Here is a 17,844-nt window from a genome sequence, read left to right on the forward strand (position 1 = left end):
AGGGAGAGGACAGGGAGAGGATGGACAGAGAGACCCCAGGAAGAGGCACACACCCGACCCCTGTCCTGGACTGGGCCAAAAGGGCTGGAGGGAGAACAGCCCTACCTACCGGTCCGTGGGGCAGGGGCCCCCGCTCTGCCTCCCGACTGCATGGCAGCCCGCCTGAGCCCACAGCAGAGGCACTAGGCCCAAGCACAGGCTACTGGGGGCCAGCCCGGCCCATACACCCCAGGCAGCACCACCTTTCCAGCTTCCTTGGCTGGGCTAGGCAAACGGTGTCTACATGCTCGCTCCTGGGCTCGTTGGAGCCCTGTCAGTCCCAGCCTCCTCCCCATCTCTTCCCTGAGGTCCCTTCTCTTTCTTCCAAGGAAAAAGAAATGCCAATGGGCAGAGTGGAGGGAAACGAGTAAACCGGACAAGGGCAGAGTGGGATCATTCCCTGGCAGCTCTCCTCACCACACCAATAATGACAGTGCAGGCAAGAGGTGGGGCCGAGGCAGCCAGGAGGGGACCCAGGCTCCTTCCAAGAGGGCCCCAAATATGAGCAGGGAGGGGGCTCTGGTGTGGCCACACGCATGCCCTCACAAGGGAACCCCACAGGACAGATCCATACCCCGGTGACCGAGAGGCTTCACTCACCTTCCATGGGGCGCTCCTCTGTAGCCGGCAAGGTTCAGAGAAGGGGAAGGCAGAGAGAGAAGAAAAAGGAGGTTCTGTTAGCAAGGTTACCACGATAGGGGCTCCAGGGAAGAGGGTTCCAAGGTCTCTGAGCCCACCCAGGCCCTGCCACAAGTAACCCAACCTGGAGAGTCCAAATCTCAGGGAACAGCTTAGCTGGAGACAAGGCAGAAGCAGAGCTGGCCCGAGCCAGTGTCACACACACAGCCAGCCGGGCTGAGAGGGCTGGGAGTGTCCTGGACACGCATCACACCCAGCCCTCCTGTTGTTTCAGGAAACTGAGACCCAGGGCAGGGCAGTGGCAGCTCAAGGTCACGGGGAGAATGGGAGCAGGGCCAGAACAGCAGTCAGGGCTCCCCCAGGCAGGCTCCTCCGCTGCATTCCGCCGCATCTCTGGGACAGATGGGGACACGCCCGCACCAGCAACTGTCTCACAGGGCTCCCGAGACACACGCTCAGTGACACACTGACACACATAGAGACTCGATGTCTCACACAGCTCACACCTGAAGCCTTTGCACACAAAGACCCAACCACCCCACTGCCCCCTACCCACCAGGGGAGAAAAGGTGTCAATATTTAGTCAGAAAACACGGTTCTGCCACAAAGCGCTCTGTGATTTCCAGCCCAGTCACTTAACCTCTCAGAGCCTGTGGGCCCCCTTCTGCTAAAACGAGAGGGGTGGATGAGACATTTCTGAGGCCCCTTCTGGCTCTGGTTCTATGGTTCTAGGATAAATACCTTCTGTTTATGTATTTATTTTTTAGAGATATTTGCTATAGGGAGTGTGCGCTCACCAGAGAGATAGAGATGGAGAGAAAGTGAGAAATCACTCCCCTGGGGGGACAGCCATGCCCCAATTCCTTCTCCTCCATTCTCCTCTTGGGATTTTAGGCATGCACGTACATGCGCCTGGTGTGAATGTCAAGCCACCGAGTCCAGGACTCAAACTACAGTGGACTACGTGGGAGTCCAGTGCCTCAACCACTACACCACCTGCTGGCCCCAATAAATGCCTTCTTAGCAGTTGGGTGAGGCAGAGGGTCCCAACGCTGGGTGCCCACTGTACTGATGGGAGGAGGTTAAAAGTCAGGGCCTATCCCGAGCTCATCCCAACTATTAGGGGCCTGCCTGAGCCTGGCATGGGGCTCCCCAAGTGGAAAGAAGAGAAGATGGAAGGAAGGGAGAAAGAAAACAATTCCTTCTCCTAAACCATAACTCCTCCAGGGAGGCGGGGCTTTGGTCTACCTTGTAAGTGGACCAGGCACCCCCAGCTCCAAATTATTTGTGACATGCTCACTGCTGGGAACCTCTGGATGAAGCAACAGTCAAGAAGGAAGAAACAGCGCATCCTACAAACGTACGCGCCCAGTGGGGAAAGGCACAAATACACGGACAGGCCCCAGAATACACACACATACACACAAACAGCTGTTCGGTGCCCGCGCACGTGCCCAGACACTCGTACACTGCATCCTCTTCCCTCCAACCCATTCTGTGTTATCTGCTCGTTCACTCTCAAAGAGGGAGGCCTAAACTCCAGAAACAAACACTTCCACTTATCATACCTTATACCACCTCACAAAACACACACACACACACGTGCACGCACATGCACACACACGCTGAAGGCAAACACCAATACCCGCACCTAACACACCATGAGACCTAATGCACCATGCTGGATGCAAACACCCACCCCCACCTCCCCGCAGTCCCTCTGGGGGCTAGAGACACACGCCTCACCAAGAGCACAGCTCCTTTCTAGCCCTCTCTCATTCCTGAACTATACACACGTCTTTTGCGTGTTCCAAACATACTTCCATGCATCAAGAAGCTTCTTTCACCTGACAGCTGCATCTTCCAAAAGCCAAGCACACAATGACTTTCTGAAATAAACAGAATCACACTGCATGTATGGGGGGAGCTGGCTAATGAAACAGGCCCTCAGGAAAACCCTTCGGCTCTTATGAGGACTGCTGTGTCGGGATTTCTTTGGCCCCAGTGTGCAAAGGCCCTGGTCCGTCAGCACAATCATCTCACCAGCATCCGTGCAGATGAGGAGGCACGGATTGCTAGCTAATCCAACATGGCAGATATTTCAGAAAGTATTTCTACCTGCCAGAAACAGGCATCATGCTATGCTCAGGAAGGTGAAACAGCGAAGCTTGGTTTGCTCCCGGCTTCTGAAAGGCAGCACCTAGAGACTCATATACCTTTCTTCCTCTGCTGCTCTTTGCTTTCTGCTGATTCACCTCTACCCCTCACCTGCCATCACAGGCCCCTCCGGGCTTGGTCCCCTGCCCTCCACACTCTCTGGCTTCTCCCGGCCCTCCTTGGTGATAGCTCACTCTCGTGGCACAGGGACTCCCAAACCTGTATTTTCAGCCCTGCCTCTTTGACAAGCGCTAGTTCTGCATCTCCATCTGTCCACTCAGCAATTGCTCAGACAGCATTCTGGTATTGAATACCACCAGCGAAGCCTCTCCCAACCCCTCCCCTCCATCTTCTTGCCCCTCCATCAAGTGCTCATCCCCTCTCTCTGTCCCCCAACCAAGTGCCCATTTCTCTGTGTCTAGCGAAGGCCCTGTTCTCAACCAACACTTCTTGAGCTCCCAGAACTCCCACTACATGCTGCATCCCGCCAGGCTCCAGATTCAGTCTAACCATGCACCAGGCACCAAACATACCGACCCTCAATGCGCAACATCGCACGCCAGCCTCGCTGCAACCCTAACGAGCCTGGTGGTGAGGTCGAGCTCCTCTGTACAGAACAGGAAATACCCCTAGGAGCACAAGATCACCTCAGCCTTGTCCACTGTGACCCTAGGTCATCACAGCCTCCAGGCTCACCTGCATGCCTGGTCTCCTGCCACAGCCTCCTCCTGGTTGGTTTTCCTGCCCATCCCCAGCCTGGCTCTCTCGGCACAGGTACTGGTACACCTTGCCAAATAACCTTGCTAAATACTGCTGTGGTCACATACACACTCAGAACTTTTCAGAGACTCCAGGATGATCCTCTCCTCTGTGCTTTCGCCTTTGACCCTCTACCTTCAGAGCAGCTCTCCCTGAGTGTCTCACGGGCATCTCAACAGGCAGACCTCATAACCCTGCCTTCCCACACCCTCGCATGCAGATGCATCCCTAATCAGGGTAGGCACCCGGGAAACGGCCCTGATCTCTATCCAGACCAATCACCAACTCCTATTGGTTCCACTTTGGGGCGGGGGGCGGGGGGAGTCCTGGGGGCCAGGTGGTTAGGGCACTAGATCCCACATGGCTAGCTGCCCAGTTCATGTCTCAACCCATCAGCTTGAAGAACATCCCGAGCAAGTGTGCGTGCATGCCCAAAATCCCAAGAGGAGAATGGAGCAGAGGGATTTGTGGCGAGGCCATCCTCCCTGGGGAAGCTTTCTCACTCTCTCTAGCAAGTACAAGAGCTCTACAACAACGACAACAACAAAATGGAAACTGAACTCCTAGGAACCCTTTTCATCCTACCAGCACAGCCGTCAGGCCTGAACCTCGTGTGCCTCTCCTCAGAGCATTGATACGCCTCTGAGATGATGCCCCTGATACCCAGTCGTTTCACCCCGCAAAGCAGTCCAACCATGTCACGACCCTGCTGAAACTCTTCAAGGTTTCTCAGTGCCTTCCAGATAAAGTAGTATCATCTTAGGAAAGTCCATCCAAAATTATTATTTTTTTTTTTGAAAGAGAGTTTTTGCTATAGGGCTCATGCACTCACCAGAGAGGCAGAAAGCAAGAAATCTACCCCCACTCCAACCCCCAGGGAGATAGGCACACGCAATTTCTTCTTCTCCATTCTCCTCTCGGGATTTTGGGCATGCACATTCATGCACCCATTGTGAGTTTTAAGCCACCAGGTCTGGGACACGAACCATAGCCAACTATATGGGACCCCGAGCCATAGCCAACTATATGGGAGTCCAGCAACAACCATTACGCCATCTGCTGGCCCCCCAAAATTCTTTTCTATTTTATTTGTTCCACAAGTGAAAGAGACGAAGGGCAGCACCTGCTAACAGGGTCTTGCTGCCACAATCCACCCCTAGCTTTGTCAGCCCTGGATCATGGGTATGCACATGCCAGGTAGACTCAGGGAGGTCTCTGCACGTGAACCTGGAACCTTCCTCCGTGTGTCAGCCTCACGCACTGTTGCCTTTTACCACTGTACCATCCAGTCTCTCATTCAAAATCTGACTATGGGAGCCAGCAGGTGGTGTGGTGGTCAAAGCACTTACATGACGGTTGACTACAGTTCAAGTACGAGGTTTGGAGGCTTGCTTTCTCACTTTCTCCCTCTCTCTTTCTCTCTCTAGTGAGCACGTATGCCCTACAGTAAGCTTAAAAATAATAATAGGAGCCAACAGGTGGCTGGGTGGTTGGGGCACTGGACTCCCACATGACTGACCATGGTTCGGGTCTCGGATCCAGCAGCTTGAAATTCAACACCGGGCACGTGTGCATGAGTGCCCAAAATCCCAAGAGGAGAATGGAGGAGAAGGGATTGGAGCATGGCCATCCCCCCTCGGGGATGATTTCTCACTTTCTGTCTCTGTGTGTCTCTCTGTGCCTCTGGTGAGTGGAGGTGACATACAGGGGAAAAAAAATCTCTCCAAAAAAATTAATAATAATAATACTTAATTAAATTAAATAAATAATTGTTTAGTTTAGTTTTGTTTTTAAATTGGGTCTTCCTGCAACAATCCAGGCCCCAGCAACATTCAACTTCTTCCCATTCCATAACATGCCATGATTTTCACATACTATTCTCTGTGCTCGGAGCACTCTTCTCCACCCACAGCTGCCGGAGAAACCCAGCTCATTCTTTAAGACTCAGGTTAATACATACGTCTGTCTGCATGCTGAACACAGGAGGGCTCGCCATCCTCTTTTGTGCCAGTTCTAGATATGTATATTCTATTATGATTTCACTTATCAAATCTATATTGCAAGTGTGCGCTCACGTCTGCTTCCTGACTAGGCTATGAAATATCCAAGAGCAAGGACAATGTCTCATTCATCTCTCTATACCCAGCTGCTTGCATCATTCCTGGCTCACAAAAAGGCATTCCTATGTTTGTGGAGTGGATAATAAAATAACACTCCTCATGTACTGAGCATTTCAAGCATGCCTGGCTCTTGAGGTGCCCTGTCTCACTTACCACCGTTATTATCTTGTGAATGATTATTAGTATTAGTATCATTAGTATTCCTCGTAGAGATGAAGAAACCAAGACTCAGAAATAAAAGTAATTTGTCCAAGGTCATACTGCTTGATCAGGACAGTTAAAATTTGAACTCAGATCTGTCTGGCTTTAAGACTTCCAGGGGTTGGGGCGCTGGCAGGTGGTGTGGTGGTTAAGGGGCTGGACTCCTGCAGTTCAAGTCCTGGACCTGGCAGCTTGAAAATCACAGTGGCTGTGTGCGCATGCATGCCCAAAATCCCAGGGGGAGAACAAAGGCGAAGGAACTGCACCTATGGCAAAAACAAACCAACTTTAGCGGGCTGCATTCCTGGCCTGGAAGTTAAGACATCTAGAAGCTGACTCTAGCCTAGAGCTCTGATGCTAATCTCCCACAAAGCACAACCATCTTGGTGCCCTCACCACACCCATATCCTCTCAACACTTGTCCCCTCTACTCCTTGTTTAAGCTGTTTGGGCAGAAAGGCCCTGCCCTTTCCTTTCCACCATTATAACCTCACTCAGTCATCCCTTGAGATCTAGACAAGCCCCACCTCCTCTTTGAAGCCTCTCCTAACCACTAGGGTTAATAACTATAGTAGCATTTATTGATCATTTAGAAAAGTGGCACATTGTGAAGGATTTCCAAGTACAGGTTAAGCACCCCTACCCCAAAAATCCAAAATCCAAAATACTCCAAATCTAAAACTTTTCTAGTGCCAGCATGACACAAAACATGGAAAATTTCATGCCTGATCTCATGTGACTGTCAAATACTACAATAAAAAATATTGTGGAAAATTAGGCTATGTGTATAAGGTGTATATGAAACATAGATACATTTTATGTTTAAACTTGCTTCCCATGCCCAAGATATTTTATTATGTATATGCAAATATTCCCAAATACACACACACACACACACACACACACAAATCCACAATCTACAACACTTCTGGATACATTTTATGTTTAAACTTGCTTCCCATGCCCAAGATATTTTATTATGTATATGCAAATATTCCCAAATACACACACACACACACACACACACAAATCCACAATCTACAACACTTCTGGTCCCATGCATTTTAGATGAGAGACGCTTTTTTTTTTTTTTTTTTGAGAGGTTTTTGCTACAGGGTGCACGTGCTTGCCAAAAAGACAGAGAGAGACAGAGAGACAGAAAGCAAGAAATCACCCCCCAGGGGGGATGGCCACACCACAATCCCTTCTCCTCCATTCTCCTCTCAGGATCTTGGGCACGCACGCACACGCACCCGATGTGAGTTTAAGCCACCAGGTCCAGGACTCAAACACCATCGACTACATGGGAGTCCAGTGACATAGCCTTTACACTAACTGCTAGTCCCAAGATGAGAGACACTTAACCTGTATCCTTTAGTCCTTACAACATTATGACTCTCGATTTACAGAGAAGGACATTGAAAAACAGAGTGGATGGGACCAGCAGGTGGTGTAATGGCTATGTCACTGGACTCCCATGTAGTCAACCGTAGTTTAAGTCCCAGACCCGGTGGCGTAAACTCATGCCGGGCACGTGTGCGTGCGTGCCCAAGATCCCAAGAGGAGAATGGAGGAGAAGGGATTGCGGTGTGACCATCCCCCCTGGGGGGGATTTCTCGCTTTCTGTCTCTCTGTCTCTCTCTGTGTCTCTCTGGCGAGCACACGTGCCCTATAGCGAAAACCTCTCCAAAAAAAAGAAAAACAGAATGGACAAGGATAAGTAAATTGTCCAAGTTCAAATGCCCAGCAAATAACAAACCTGGGATTCTTAACCATTCTGTCATTTTTACTGGGGAGCAATCTAGTACATTCCTGGGTTCTCAGAGTCGCTCTCTGCATCACTCTCTAGAGAAGTCCATCCCATTCTGCCTGGAGCTTCTTCCAACCACAGAAACTGTTGGGATGTTAGAGTTGACAAAACAACTCTGAATGCACGGCTTTGTTTACACAACTTTCACACACGAGTCTTTGCTGTCCCACCAGAGAACAGAGATAGTGTCACAGGTGGTGTTGTCTTGCCTAACAAGAACTCGGGACTCTGGTAGATTTTCAAGCTGCTTCCTTTTCTTTCTTTCTTTTTCTTTTCTTTTTTTTTTTTTTTTTTTTTTTTTTTTTTTTTTTTTTTTTTTGGGGTGGCTATAGGGTGTGTGGTTTCACCAGAGACAGAGAGAGGAAAAGTGAGTAATCAACCCCCATGGGGTACTGATACCCCAATGTGATAGCCACACTGCAATTCCTTCTCTAGTCTCCTCTTAGGATTTTGGGTTTGCGTGCCCACACACCTGGTTTGATTTTCAAGTGGCCAGGTCTCAAACCGCACAGCCGGCCATGTAATACCCAGTGCCTTAACCTCCATGTCACCTGCTGGCCCCCAGGAGACTTTTTATCAAGGACAGTGATGAAGACTAGAACAAAAGGGGACAGGAGGTCCCTGAACAGCCAAAACAGATATCTAACACCTGGGCATTTAACACTATCATTTTCATGACCAGTAGGTAGTGCAGTGGTTAAGATACTGGACTCCTGTATAGTTGACTGTGGGTCAAGTCCCAGACCCAGCAGTTTGAAAATCATACCAGGCACGTGTGTGTACATCCCCAGAATCCTGAGAAGAGAATGGAGGGGAAGGGAATGCAGCATGACCATCCCCTGAAGGGTGATTTCTCACTTCCCTCTCTGTCTCTTTCTGGTGAGCACATGTGTACTATGGCACAAAACAAAGAAGTCATTTTCTCGTAGAAGAGTTCTTAGGCCCTGACAAGAGTCCACTTACTATTAGTGACACACAATTTTAGCATACTTAAGAATACTGACTTCTGGGGGGGCCAGTAGGTGGCGTGGTGGTTAAGGGCACTAGACTCCCACATGGCCAACTCTGGTTCGGGTCCTGAACCTCCTGGTGGCTTGCTTTCTCATTCTCTTTCTCTCTCTCTCTCTCTCTCTCTCTCTCTCTCTCTCTCTCTCTCTCACACACACACACACACACACACACACACACACACAATCTGTCCTTCTCTAGTCAAATTAAAATAAATAAAGTTTAAAAAAGTATTTAAAAAAAAAAGGATACTGGTTTCCAGGGCCAGCAGATAGCATAGCATTACATTGATTCAAACATGATTCAAGTCCTGAACCCAAACATGCTGGGCGCGTGTGCATGCATGCCCAAGATTCCGGGAGGAGAACAGAGGAGAAGGGATTACACTGTGGCCATCCTCCCTGGTGGGTGATTTCTCACTTTCTCTCTCACTGTCTCTGTCTCTCTCTAGCAAGCACATGTGCCCTAAGGCAAAAAAATAAAAATAAAAGAATTAATTAATTAATGCTGGTTTCCAAATTCACAACCATCAACAGAGGAAAAGAGCAAAAGAGATCAGTTGCTGCCTGATACCTCTTCCTGCAGGCAGAGACGGAAAAACTGGAAAAAGCTCATCTAAGAACTCAAAAAGACAGATAAGAACTCAAAAAGACAGCAGTGAAGCATCGTTTCAGGCAGGGACAGACCTTAACGAAGGAATAACTGTGTGACAATCGGGTAGAGTACTTGAGAATGATGACCATCTGAGTCATCAGGGGAAGGCTAAATCACATTCCAGATATTATCCTTAGGAAGGTGGACAGGTGTGTAACATTTTGAAGACGTTTACATTTGAAATGTTTTCAAAATTGTTGAGTTTTGTGTTTTAATGGGATAATCTCCCATTCTCCAGAGTGAGATGTTCCCGCAGCGTTTTGACTGAGACCTACCACATGAGACCAGGTGTGGAATTTTCCACTTTTGGAGTCATGTTGGCACTAGGAAAGTTTTGGATTTTAAATTTTCAAACCTGTACATAGAGATCCTTCACAATGTGCCAGGCACTATTCTCAATGACCAGTAAGTGCTACTGTGGGTACTAACCCTAGTGGTCAGGGGAGGTCTCAAGGAGATCTCCCCTGCCCACTCTGCGCTGAGACAGCTGACCAACAGACATAGGAAGACCCTCAGCACACAGGGTAGAAGGGAGAAGCCGTGGCCCGGGGATTTTAGGGTGATTATTGGCTTCTGATGAGACACTGTCCCTAAGTAGCCCCGATGGACCAGACACAGGTAATCAATGGACTCTGGCTGACCAGCTCTCCTTTCTGGAGACAGCACAGGCGGGAAGGGAGCAACAGGCTCTGGAGTTAGCTCAGGACTCAGACTGCAGCGTTCGAACCTCTGAACCTCACTTCAACCCTCTGTGAAGGGGAGCCAGTTACCCCCATGTGGTGCTCATGAGGATTCAATGAGGTAAGACCCCCAGGGCCCCAGGCAAGCTGCTCACTAGCTGGGACGTCCCTCTCTCTCCTCCCTTGGCCGTGTGATCCAGTTATCTGTGTGTTCTAACTGCCCCTTGTGTCAGCGACTGCTCCTCTTCCTCCTCCTCCTGCCGTATGCTCTTCTGAGGTCTCACACTCAGTTCTCTTCACCTCCTCAGCTACTTCATCTGATCCCAGAGCTACAAATACTTTTTTTTTTTCCTAAGATATTTTTGTTAAAGGGCACATGCACTTGCTGGAAAGACACACAGAGAGACAGAAAGGAAGAAATCACTCCCCGGGGATATGGCCATGCCACAACTCCCTCTCCTCCATTTTCTGCTCAGGATTTGGGACACACATGTGCATGTGCCCAATGTGGATTTTAAGCCACCAGGGCTCGAACCGCAGTCAACCACATGGAAGTTCAGAACCTTAACCTCTATACCACCTGCTGGACCTTCAAATACTATTTCTTCTCCTAGGAGAATGGCTCCCAGGGCTCCAACTGCAGCCCCACCCTCAACTCAAAGCTCTGGTCTCACATTTCCAACTGCCTGGGCATCTCTAGGCAAGCCCAGGGCCACCACCACACAACACGACCATGATCTGTTGTCCCAACCCCACCCCTCTTCCTGACTTCCCTAGGCCCTCTCACTGCTCCACCATCCTTCCAACCGTGCAAACCCAAAACCACCTTATCTCTCACTCTGTACTCCCCCTGCACATCTGCGAAACACACTCCTACAGCGTCCTGCAGCGTCGGTCTCAGTGGTGGCTCTTAGCCACTGCTGCTGTGACGACCACCACCCCGTTACCACTCCCCAAGGCAATTGAGGTTCAGAGCTTCAATATCTCTTGCCCCACTGATTTCTCCACCACTAACTCTGCCCTCTGAAATACTACATTTCACTCCTAGCTTCCTGACTACAACTCTTATCTTATTTATGTACCTGCTCAAAATTCTTTCGTGGCTCCATTTGTCAATACCCAGCATCTAATAAATGACAGAAAATTCTTTAAGTCAGTCTCCGAGACCCGGACTCCATTTGCTTTTCCTGCTTTAGATTTCACTACTTTTCCTATAAAGGTATGACAAACATTTCCCCCTTTCCATGACAGTTCTTATCGGTCCCTCTACTTGAAGTCCCTCCCCCAAACCAAGCTTACTAATCAAAGATCAAGGCCAACAGCAGGTTTTCATAAACCTATTATCGATCCATCCTTGAGACACTTTGCTTGTAACTACCATTTACTCACCACTAATGATGTACCACTCATTTAATCCTCACAACAAACCTATGAGATAAGCATACGTATTGCCCTTTTATAGATAAGAAAAAAATGAGTCCTGGCCAAGCCTCAGTGGTGCAGGCAGCAGTGTAGTGAACTGCAGTGCTGGAAGCCACACGGCCAATGGCGGGCTCAGATCCTGTGTTAACCTAAAAGTGGGTCAGATGCACACATACCCAAGATCCTGAGCTAGGACCTTCCTCCTTTTATTGCATGTGTGCATATGTACTCTCTCATGAATAAAATAAGTCACGCAGGTGGTGTGGTGGTTGAGGTGTTGGACTCCCACATGGCTGACCTCAGTTCAAGTCCCAGACCTGGTGGCTTGCTTTCTCACTTTCCCCTTCTCTCACTCTCTCTCCTTCTCTCTCTCTCTCTCTCTCTTTTATTATTATTTAAAAGTAAAAATAATAATAATAAATAATAACAAATAAAATTAAATAAATAACTTTAAAAAATAAGCCTTTAAAAAGAAGAAGGGTCAGCTGATGGTGTGGTGGTTAAGGAAACTGGACCCTACCTGGTTGACAGCGCAATTCAAGTCCCAGACCCGGTGACTTGAAAACCACGCCAGGCATATGTGCTTACATGCCCAAAATCTCGAGGGGAATGAAAGAGAAGGAACTGTGCTGTGGCCATCCCTTCTGGGAGGTGCTCTCTCACTCTTTGTCTCTCTCCAGCAAGCACAGAAACCCTATGTCAAAATTAAAAAGAAGAAGAGGAGGGACCAGCAGATGGCATAATGGCTATGTTGCTGTACTCCCACATAGTCTCTGCTGCAGTTCGAGTCCCTGACCCAGTGGCTTAAAACACACCAGGCAGGCAGGTGGCGTGGTGGGTTAGTGGTGGTTAAGGATGCTGGACTCCCACATGGCCGACCATGGTTCGAGTCCCAGACCTGATGGCCTGCTTTCTCACTTTCCCTTTCTCTCTCTCTCTTGTTCTGTTCCTTTCTGATCAAATTAATAGAAATAAAGTTAAATAAAAAATAATTCTTAAAAAAAAAAAAAAGTCAAGCGCATATGCGTGAATGCCTAAAATCCCAAGGGGAAAATGGAAGAAAAGGGACTAGGTGTGACCATGGGGGAGGTTTCCTCACTTTCTGACTCTCTGACTCTGTCTCTATGGTGAGTGCACATGCCCTATGGCAAAAATCTCTCTAAAAAAAGAAGAGAAAGATGAAAAGAAAGAAGGAGGAGGAGGAGAAGAGGAAATGAGGCTAAAATTCAGGGACTCACCTGATGTCACAGGCCTAAGGAGTAGAGAAGACAGATTTAAACCCAGATCTAAGTCATGGGAGTCTATGACAATCACTAAGCTACACTGCCTTGCTACTTCCCTGGGCATATACCACACGATATTGAGTTGGAAACTTTTTTATTTTGTTTTGTTTTATTAGTATTTACTGAGCATTTTCCATGCACAAGGCACTGTTCTAAGCACTTTACATGGATTAGCTCATTTAATCCTATACAGTGCTATAAAGTTGGTATTATTACTATCCCCATGTTATAGATAAGGCAACCAGGGCAAAGATGGCTTAAGGGGAAGGTCATTGCCCCGGCAGTCTGGATGTAGAATCTACATTCTTGACCATACACTAGGCAGCTTTTATTTTTTTTTTAAGAATTATTTTTATTTATTTATTTATTTAAATTTATTATAGGGCATACATGCTCACCAAAGAGAGAGAAAGTGAGAAAGCAAGCCACCAGGTCTGGAACTCGAACTGTTTAGCCATGTGGGAGTCAAGCGTCCCTAACCACCACACCACCCATTGGCCCTCTGGGTAGCTCTTTAATCTGCTTCCTCAATTAACCAGTCAATTCCCAGAACGGAGAGTCCATCTTATTCATCTTTGACTGCCCTGAAGCCCCAACTCAAGGTCTATCACAAAGGAGGCCTTGATAACTACTTGCTGAATTAAATCATTATCAGTCTTAGAAAACACACACATGAGACACGTGTCTACCTCCCTGCGAGCACGCACATCGTCGCCAGTTTTCCATTTCTCTCTGGAGCAAGGCCTACCCCTGACACTGTGTCCTAAATGTCAGTGTCACCGCTCCACCGGAGGTCTCCCACACACAGCTGCATGCACCTTCGTCCTCAACCTCTTTTCAGTCCCTTCTATACACACACACACACACACACACACACACACACACGGTGGGGGGGACAGCAGTGGTGAAGAAGCGCTGATACGCAAAAGTCCCCACCAACTCTACCCTGGCTTTGGCAGATATTCAGCAGTACCCAGACTCTCAGCATGTCTTCAATTACATGTGGCCAGACCCCCAAGAGAGATAGCAAATTTCCTAGCGTGGAAGTTCTCAGTCAATAGGTAAGCTAGACCCCAGAAAGGCAGGGAGAATTCCAAAGGATCCACAAATCCATAGGCATGCGAAACCTCTGAAGGCAAATTGGTCCGTCTTACATATAAAGCTAAAACTAGTTTTCTAATGTATATTTTATTAGCCACAATGGCAAATATATCATCAAAGTCATCTAAAAGCTTTTCTGAATTCATAGAAGTTTTGTGTCATTTATTTTCACAATAAACAGATATTTAAAAAAAAAAAAAGCTGCCTTTTAAGGGGTACTATGATTTATTGACCTTTTTTTTTTCCACCCTGGGTGGAAATGAATTATTGACTTTTAAATACACCCTCGATCCCAGAAGTTGAGAACTACTCAGAATAGATGATAATGAACCGACTGTTACTTCCAGGGAAACTTGGGAACTCTAGCCCCAAAAACTCTCTCAACAATTAGGAGTTAGGTCTGCTCCCCTTAACGTCTTCTTCCCCTCACCGTAATACCCAACAGTAGGAAGCCATGGTTCTTCTCCTTCACTAGATGAGAATGTACTAGAAGTGTAATGAGCACAGGATATTATAGAAGCTGCCTAGGAAAGAAGGAACGAATAAAAGGAGAAGGAATGAGGTTGGGGTGGGGAGAAGGAGGAGGAGAATCAGTAGGGTTGTAACCACGCCTCTCATCTCCAGACGCAAGCAGTATCTCCAACCCTCATGCCCACCCACAACAGATCTCGGAAATTACACACACACATTTTTCCATATACATATACGGCCTTATCCCAAGCCTTTATTCTCTCAAATACTTATTAATATCTCTTCATTCATTCTGTGAGTCTTTATCAAACACCCACTAAATGCCTAGTACTAGATGAGGTGCAGAAAATAGAGAAATGAACAAAGACACACCCTCCCCTTTATCATAGACAAAGCACCGCTCTCTCAATAGATATTACACACACACACACTACACGCACATACACACAGGCAACCCTGTCCCTATCAGCTATCTGACACCCACCTAGTATCTTGGTTTCCTTTCTCTTACATGAGTCTCATACAAATACACACACACACACACATACACACACTCACAGCTCCAACACAACTGATACAAACACTCATCAGATATACAATCAGCACACGCATATGATACACACAACTATCCTTCTCACACGCCATTGCTTGAACATCTTAGACACAACCACACAGCCTTCATTCAGAAGCACACAACTTGTTTGACTCATTGGAAGCTTCTGACCAATGAATCCTTTCAGGAAATGGACACAAGGGTTCTGGTTGACAAAGCGCTTCTGGCTGCATTTTTCATATACCCAAACCCAATGCAGCCACAATGAGACTATGGGCCAGTTACTATAACTATGCAATAGCTCCAATTTCTCTTCCATCAAATTATAGGAATGGCTCATCCTTTTAAAAAAAATTATTATTTAATTTTATTTATCATTATTATTGTTGTTTTAATTTGCTATAGGGCACGTGCACTCACAGGGGTGGGGGGAGTGAGAAAGCAAGCCACCACTAGGTCTGGGAATCAAACCACAGTTGGATATGTGGAAGTCCAGCACCTTAACCACCATGCCACCTGCTGGTACTGGTTCATCCTTTTTCTTAAGAAGGAGAGGAGGAGGAGAGGTCATAGGAGTCAAAGAATCAAGTTAAGGAGGAAGGTTTCCTCATAGATTCCAGGTGTCTTACTGAGGTGTCGCATCAAAACACATGCACATGAGTACCCACCCATGAGCACACACCTTTACCCTTGTGTACTACTCACTCTGCCAGGCCCTGGACTCCCATCTATAAACACTGCTATTCAAACAGATGCATTCACACGTAAAATACACACTGCCAGACTCACGGGCCTCTGCATGCAGGCAAACACACACAGACACGCAATTTCACAGTTTGGGGAGCACCTGAACTCCTTGGAGAAAAGGCGAGAAGGTGTCAGATTAACTTAATACACACAGTCCCTGAAGCTATCTCTCATAACCTTGTATAAATAGCACCACCAAACAACCCAAAAAGCTCCCTTATCTACCACAACACAGATATACAACCAAAATACTGCCTAAAGGACAGGCTTCCCATATGCAAGGACACACCCACAGACCAGGCTCCTCCCACGGCTATACACACACACACACACAGCCACAAAGACACCCATCCCCAAAGCAGTCCTAGGGCCAACTAGTTGTAGTTGTGCATAGATGTGCACATGCACACTCCCGAGAAGACTCTACTTAGCACAGACACACACACACACACACACAACTGTTGAGTGGCCCACAACTTCTATAGGTATTAGGGAAGAGAAAGCATGTCTGACTATATACATCTGCTGGAAAAACAGCTGCCAGGGACAAGGGATGAAGGCAATGGCCTGCCCTGCCCCAAAATTGATGGAGAAACCTCTCCCCAATGCCCAAGGTAAAGTAAAAGAGGTCTTTACAATCCCTCCTTCCTGTGAAAACCAGAGCCAGACTAGGCCTGACTCTACCCAGCAACCTGTTCTCACCTCACCAGACACTCCTCCTCTGGTAGCTGGGGTGCTGGCAGAATCCCAGCCCCTCTTTCCCATAAGCCTCCCTGTCAAGCCCTGATCCCACAGTCAGCTCCATATTCGAGTCTAACTACTCCTGTCCACCCCAGTAATCACCCACCCAGTCCCCATGCTCTCAAGGGTTCTGATGTTTAACACAGAAGCCTCAAGTCTCAGTCTTGCATCCGAAGAGACTACCAGCCATCTTTGCCCCTCACCAACACCATCAGTTCCTAGTCGGAAGCCTCAACCACTCTCTCGAGATCTCATTGTTCCTTCACTTTGGAAGGGGGCCTGCAGATTCTATGGTGAAAAAGAAACTCTCGGCTCCTGCCTCTCCCCAACCGCGACAGACAGCGCAGGTGCAGTCACCGCCTCTCAAGCCTTTCTCCCTCACTTGCCCTTCTCCCCACGCCCACCGCCTTCTCTGGTCCTTTCCAGGCCTCACAGGCTGCACTTCCAGCCCCTCACACGTCGATTTCCATTGCAGGGGCCCTACAGTCACCACCAGCCCAGCTCTTCCCTACATCGTGAGCAGACCACGCCCCTAGCCTTCACAAGCCCCGCCCACTGTCTATCACAAGCCCCGCCCATTAGGCTTCCCGTGATCCCGGCTCACCAGATCCAACCCACAGCCTTCTGCAGGCCCCGCCCATACAGAACGCAACCGCACTGGCCCTCCCACACAGGCCCCACTCACAGCCCTTGGTGACAAGGCTCCCCCACCATCTTCGGGGTCCCCAGACCCCGCCCTTTTGGTCCCGCCCACATAGTCCCCGCCCACAAACCCTCACAGGTACCGCAGTCCTCACCAACCTGGCCCATGCAACCTCCTTCTCCAACCACTTCAAGACCCGCAGGTCACCTCGGCACTCACACTGGCCACGCCCACGGTGGCCACGCCCACACCAGCCGACCCGCCCCCCCCTCCCCGCTCACTGGTTAACTGCATTCATCCTGTCGCCCACACGCGCGCCCTCACACGCTCCCCACAGGGACAGGGCCTCACAAGCCACGCGCGCTGGCCCACGCCTGCGGCCCACAGGCCCTGCCCCCTCTGACACCACCCGCCGAGCCCCCTGGGGTACTCCCAGCCCCTCACTCCCGAACCCAGGCGCCCGGCGGTGGCTCCCTGGGGCTCACCTTCGCTGCAGAACTTGCCGCCGAAGCCCGTGTGGCTGCAGTCGCAGCCCACCTCGCCGGGGGCCAGCACCGTGCAGAGGCCGCCATTGGCGCAGGGGTTGCGCGCGGGCGCGCACAGCGGGTCGGCGGCGGCGCCGCGCAGACCCTGACTGCCCAGCAGCGCCGGGGGCCGCTCGCCCAGCTTCAGGTTGGCCAGGAGGCCGCGGAAGGGAGGCTCGTACTTGACCGTGCTGAGCGTGAGCGCCGAGAGGCGCACGTCGGGCGGGATGCCGCCCACGAACAGGTCGCTGGCCACCTGCATCTCGCGCCGCTTGGAGCGCACCTCGGCGGC

At 49.2% G+C, this 17,844-nt stretch overlaps 1 protein-coding gene across 1 annotated transcript in view; it reads right to left on the reverse strand.

Annotated features, from left to right (window-relative positions):
- NRXN2 (neurexin 2) overlaps positions 1-17,838 on the reverse strand; it is a 114,019-nt gene extending 96,181 nt beyond the window's left edge. The window contains 2 exon segments of the mRNA XM_014588343.2: positions 640-657; positions 17,514-17,838. Coding sequence (XP_014443829.2) covers positions 640-657; positions 17,514-17,814 — 319 coding nt within the window. The 5' untranslated portion in view covers positions 17,815-17,838.
- Positions 17,839-17,844: the final 6 nt, after the last annotated feature.

Source organism: Tupaia chinensis, unplaced genomic scaffold (genome assembly GCF_000334495.1).
Source record: "Tupaia chinensis unplaced genomic scaffold, TupChi_1.0 Scaffold000273_1, whole genome shotgun sequence".
In the NCBI taxonomy this organism is placed as follows: domain Eukaryota; kingdom Metazoa; phylum Chordata; class Mammalia; order Scandentia; family Tupaiidae; genus Tupaia; species Tupaia belangeri.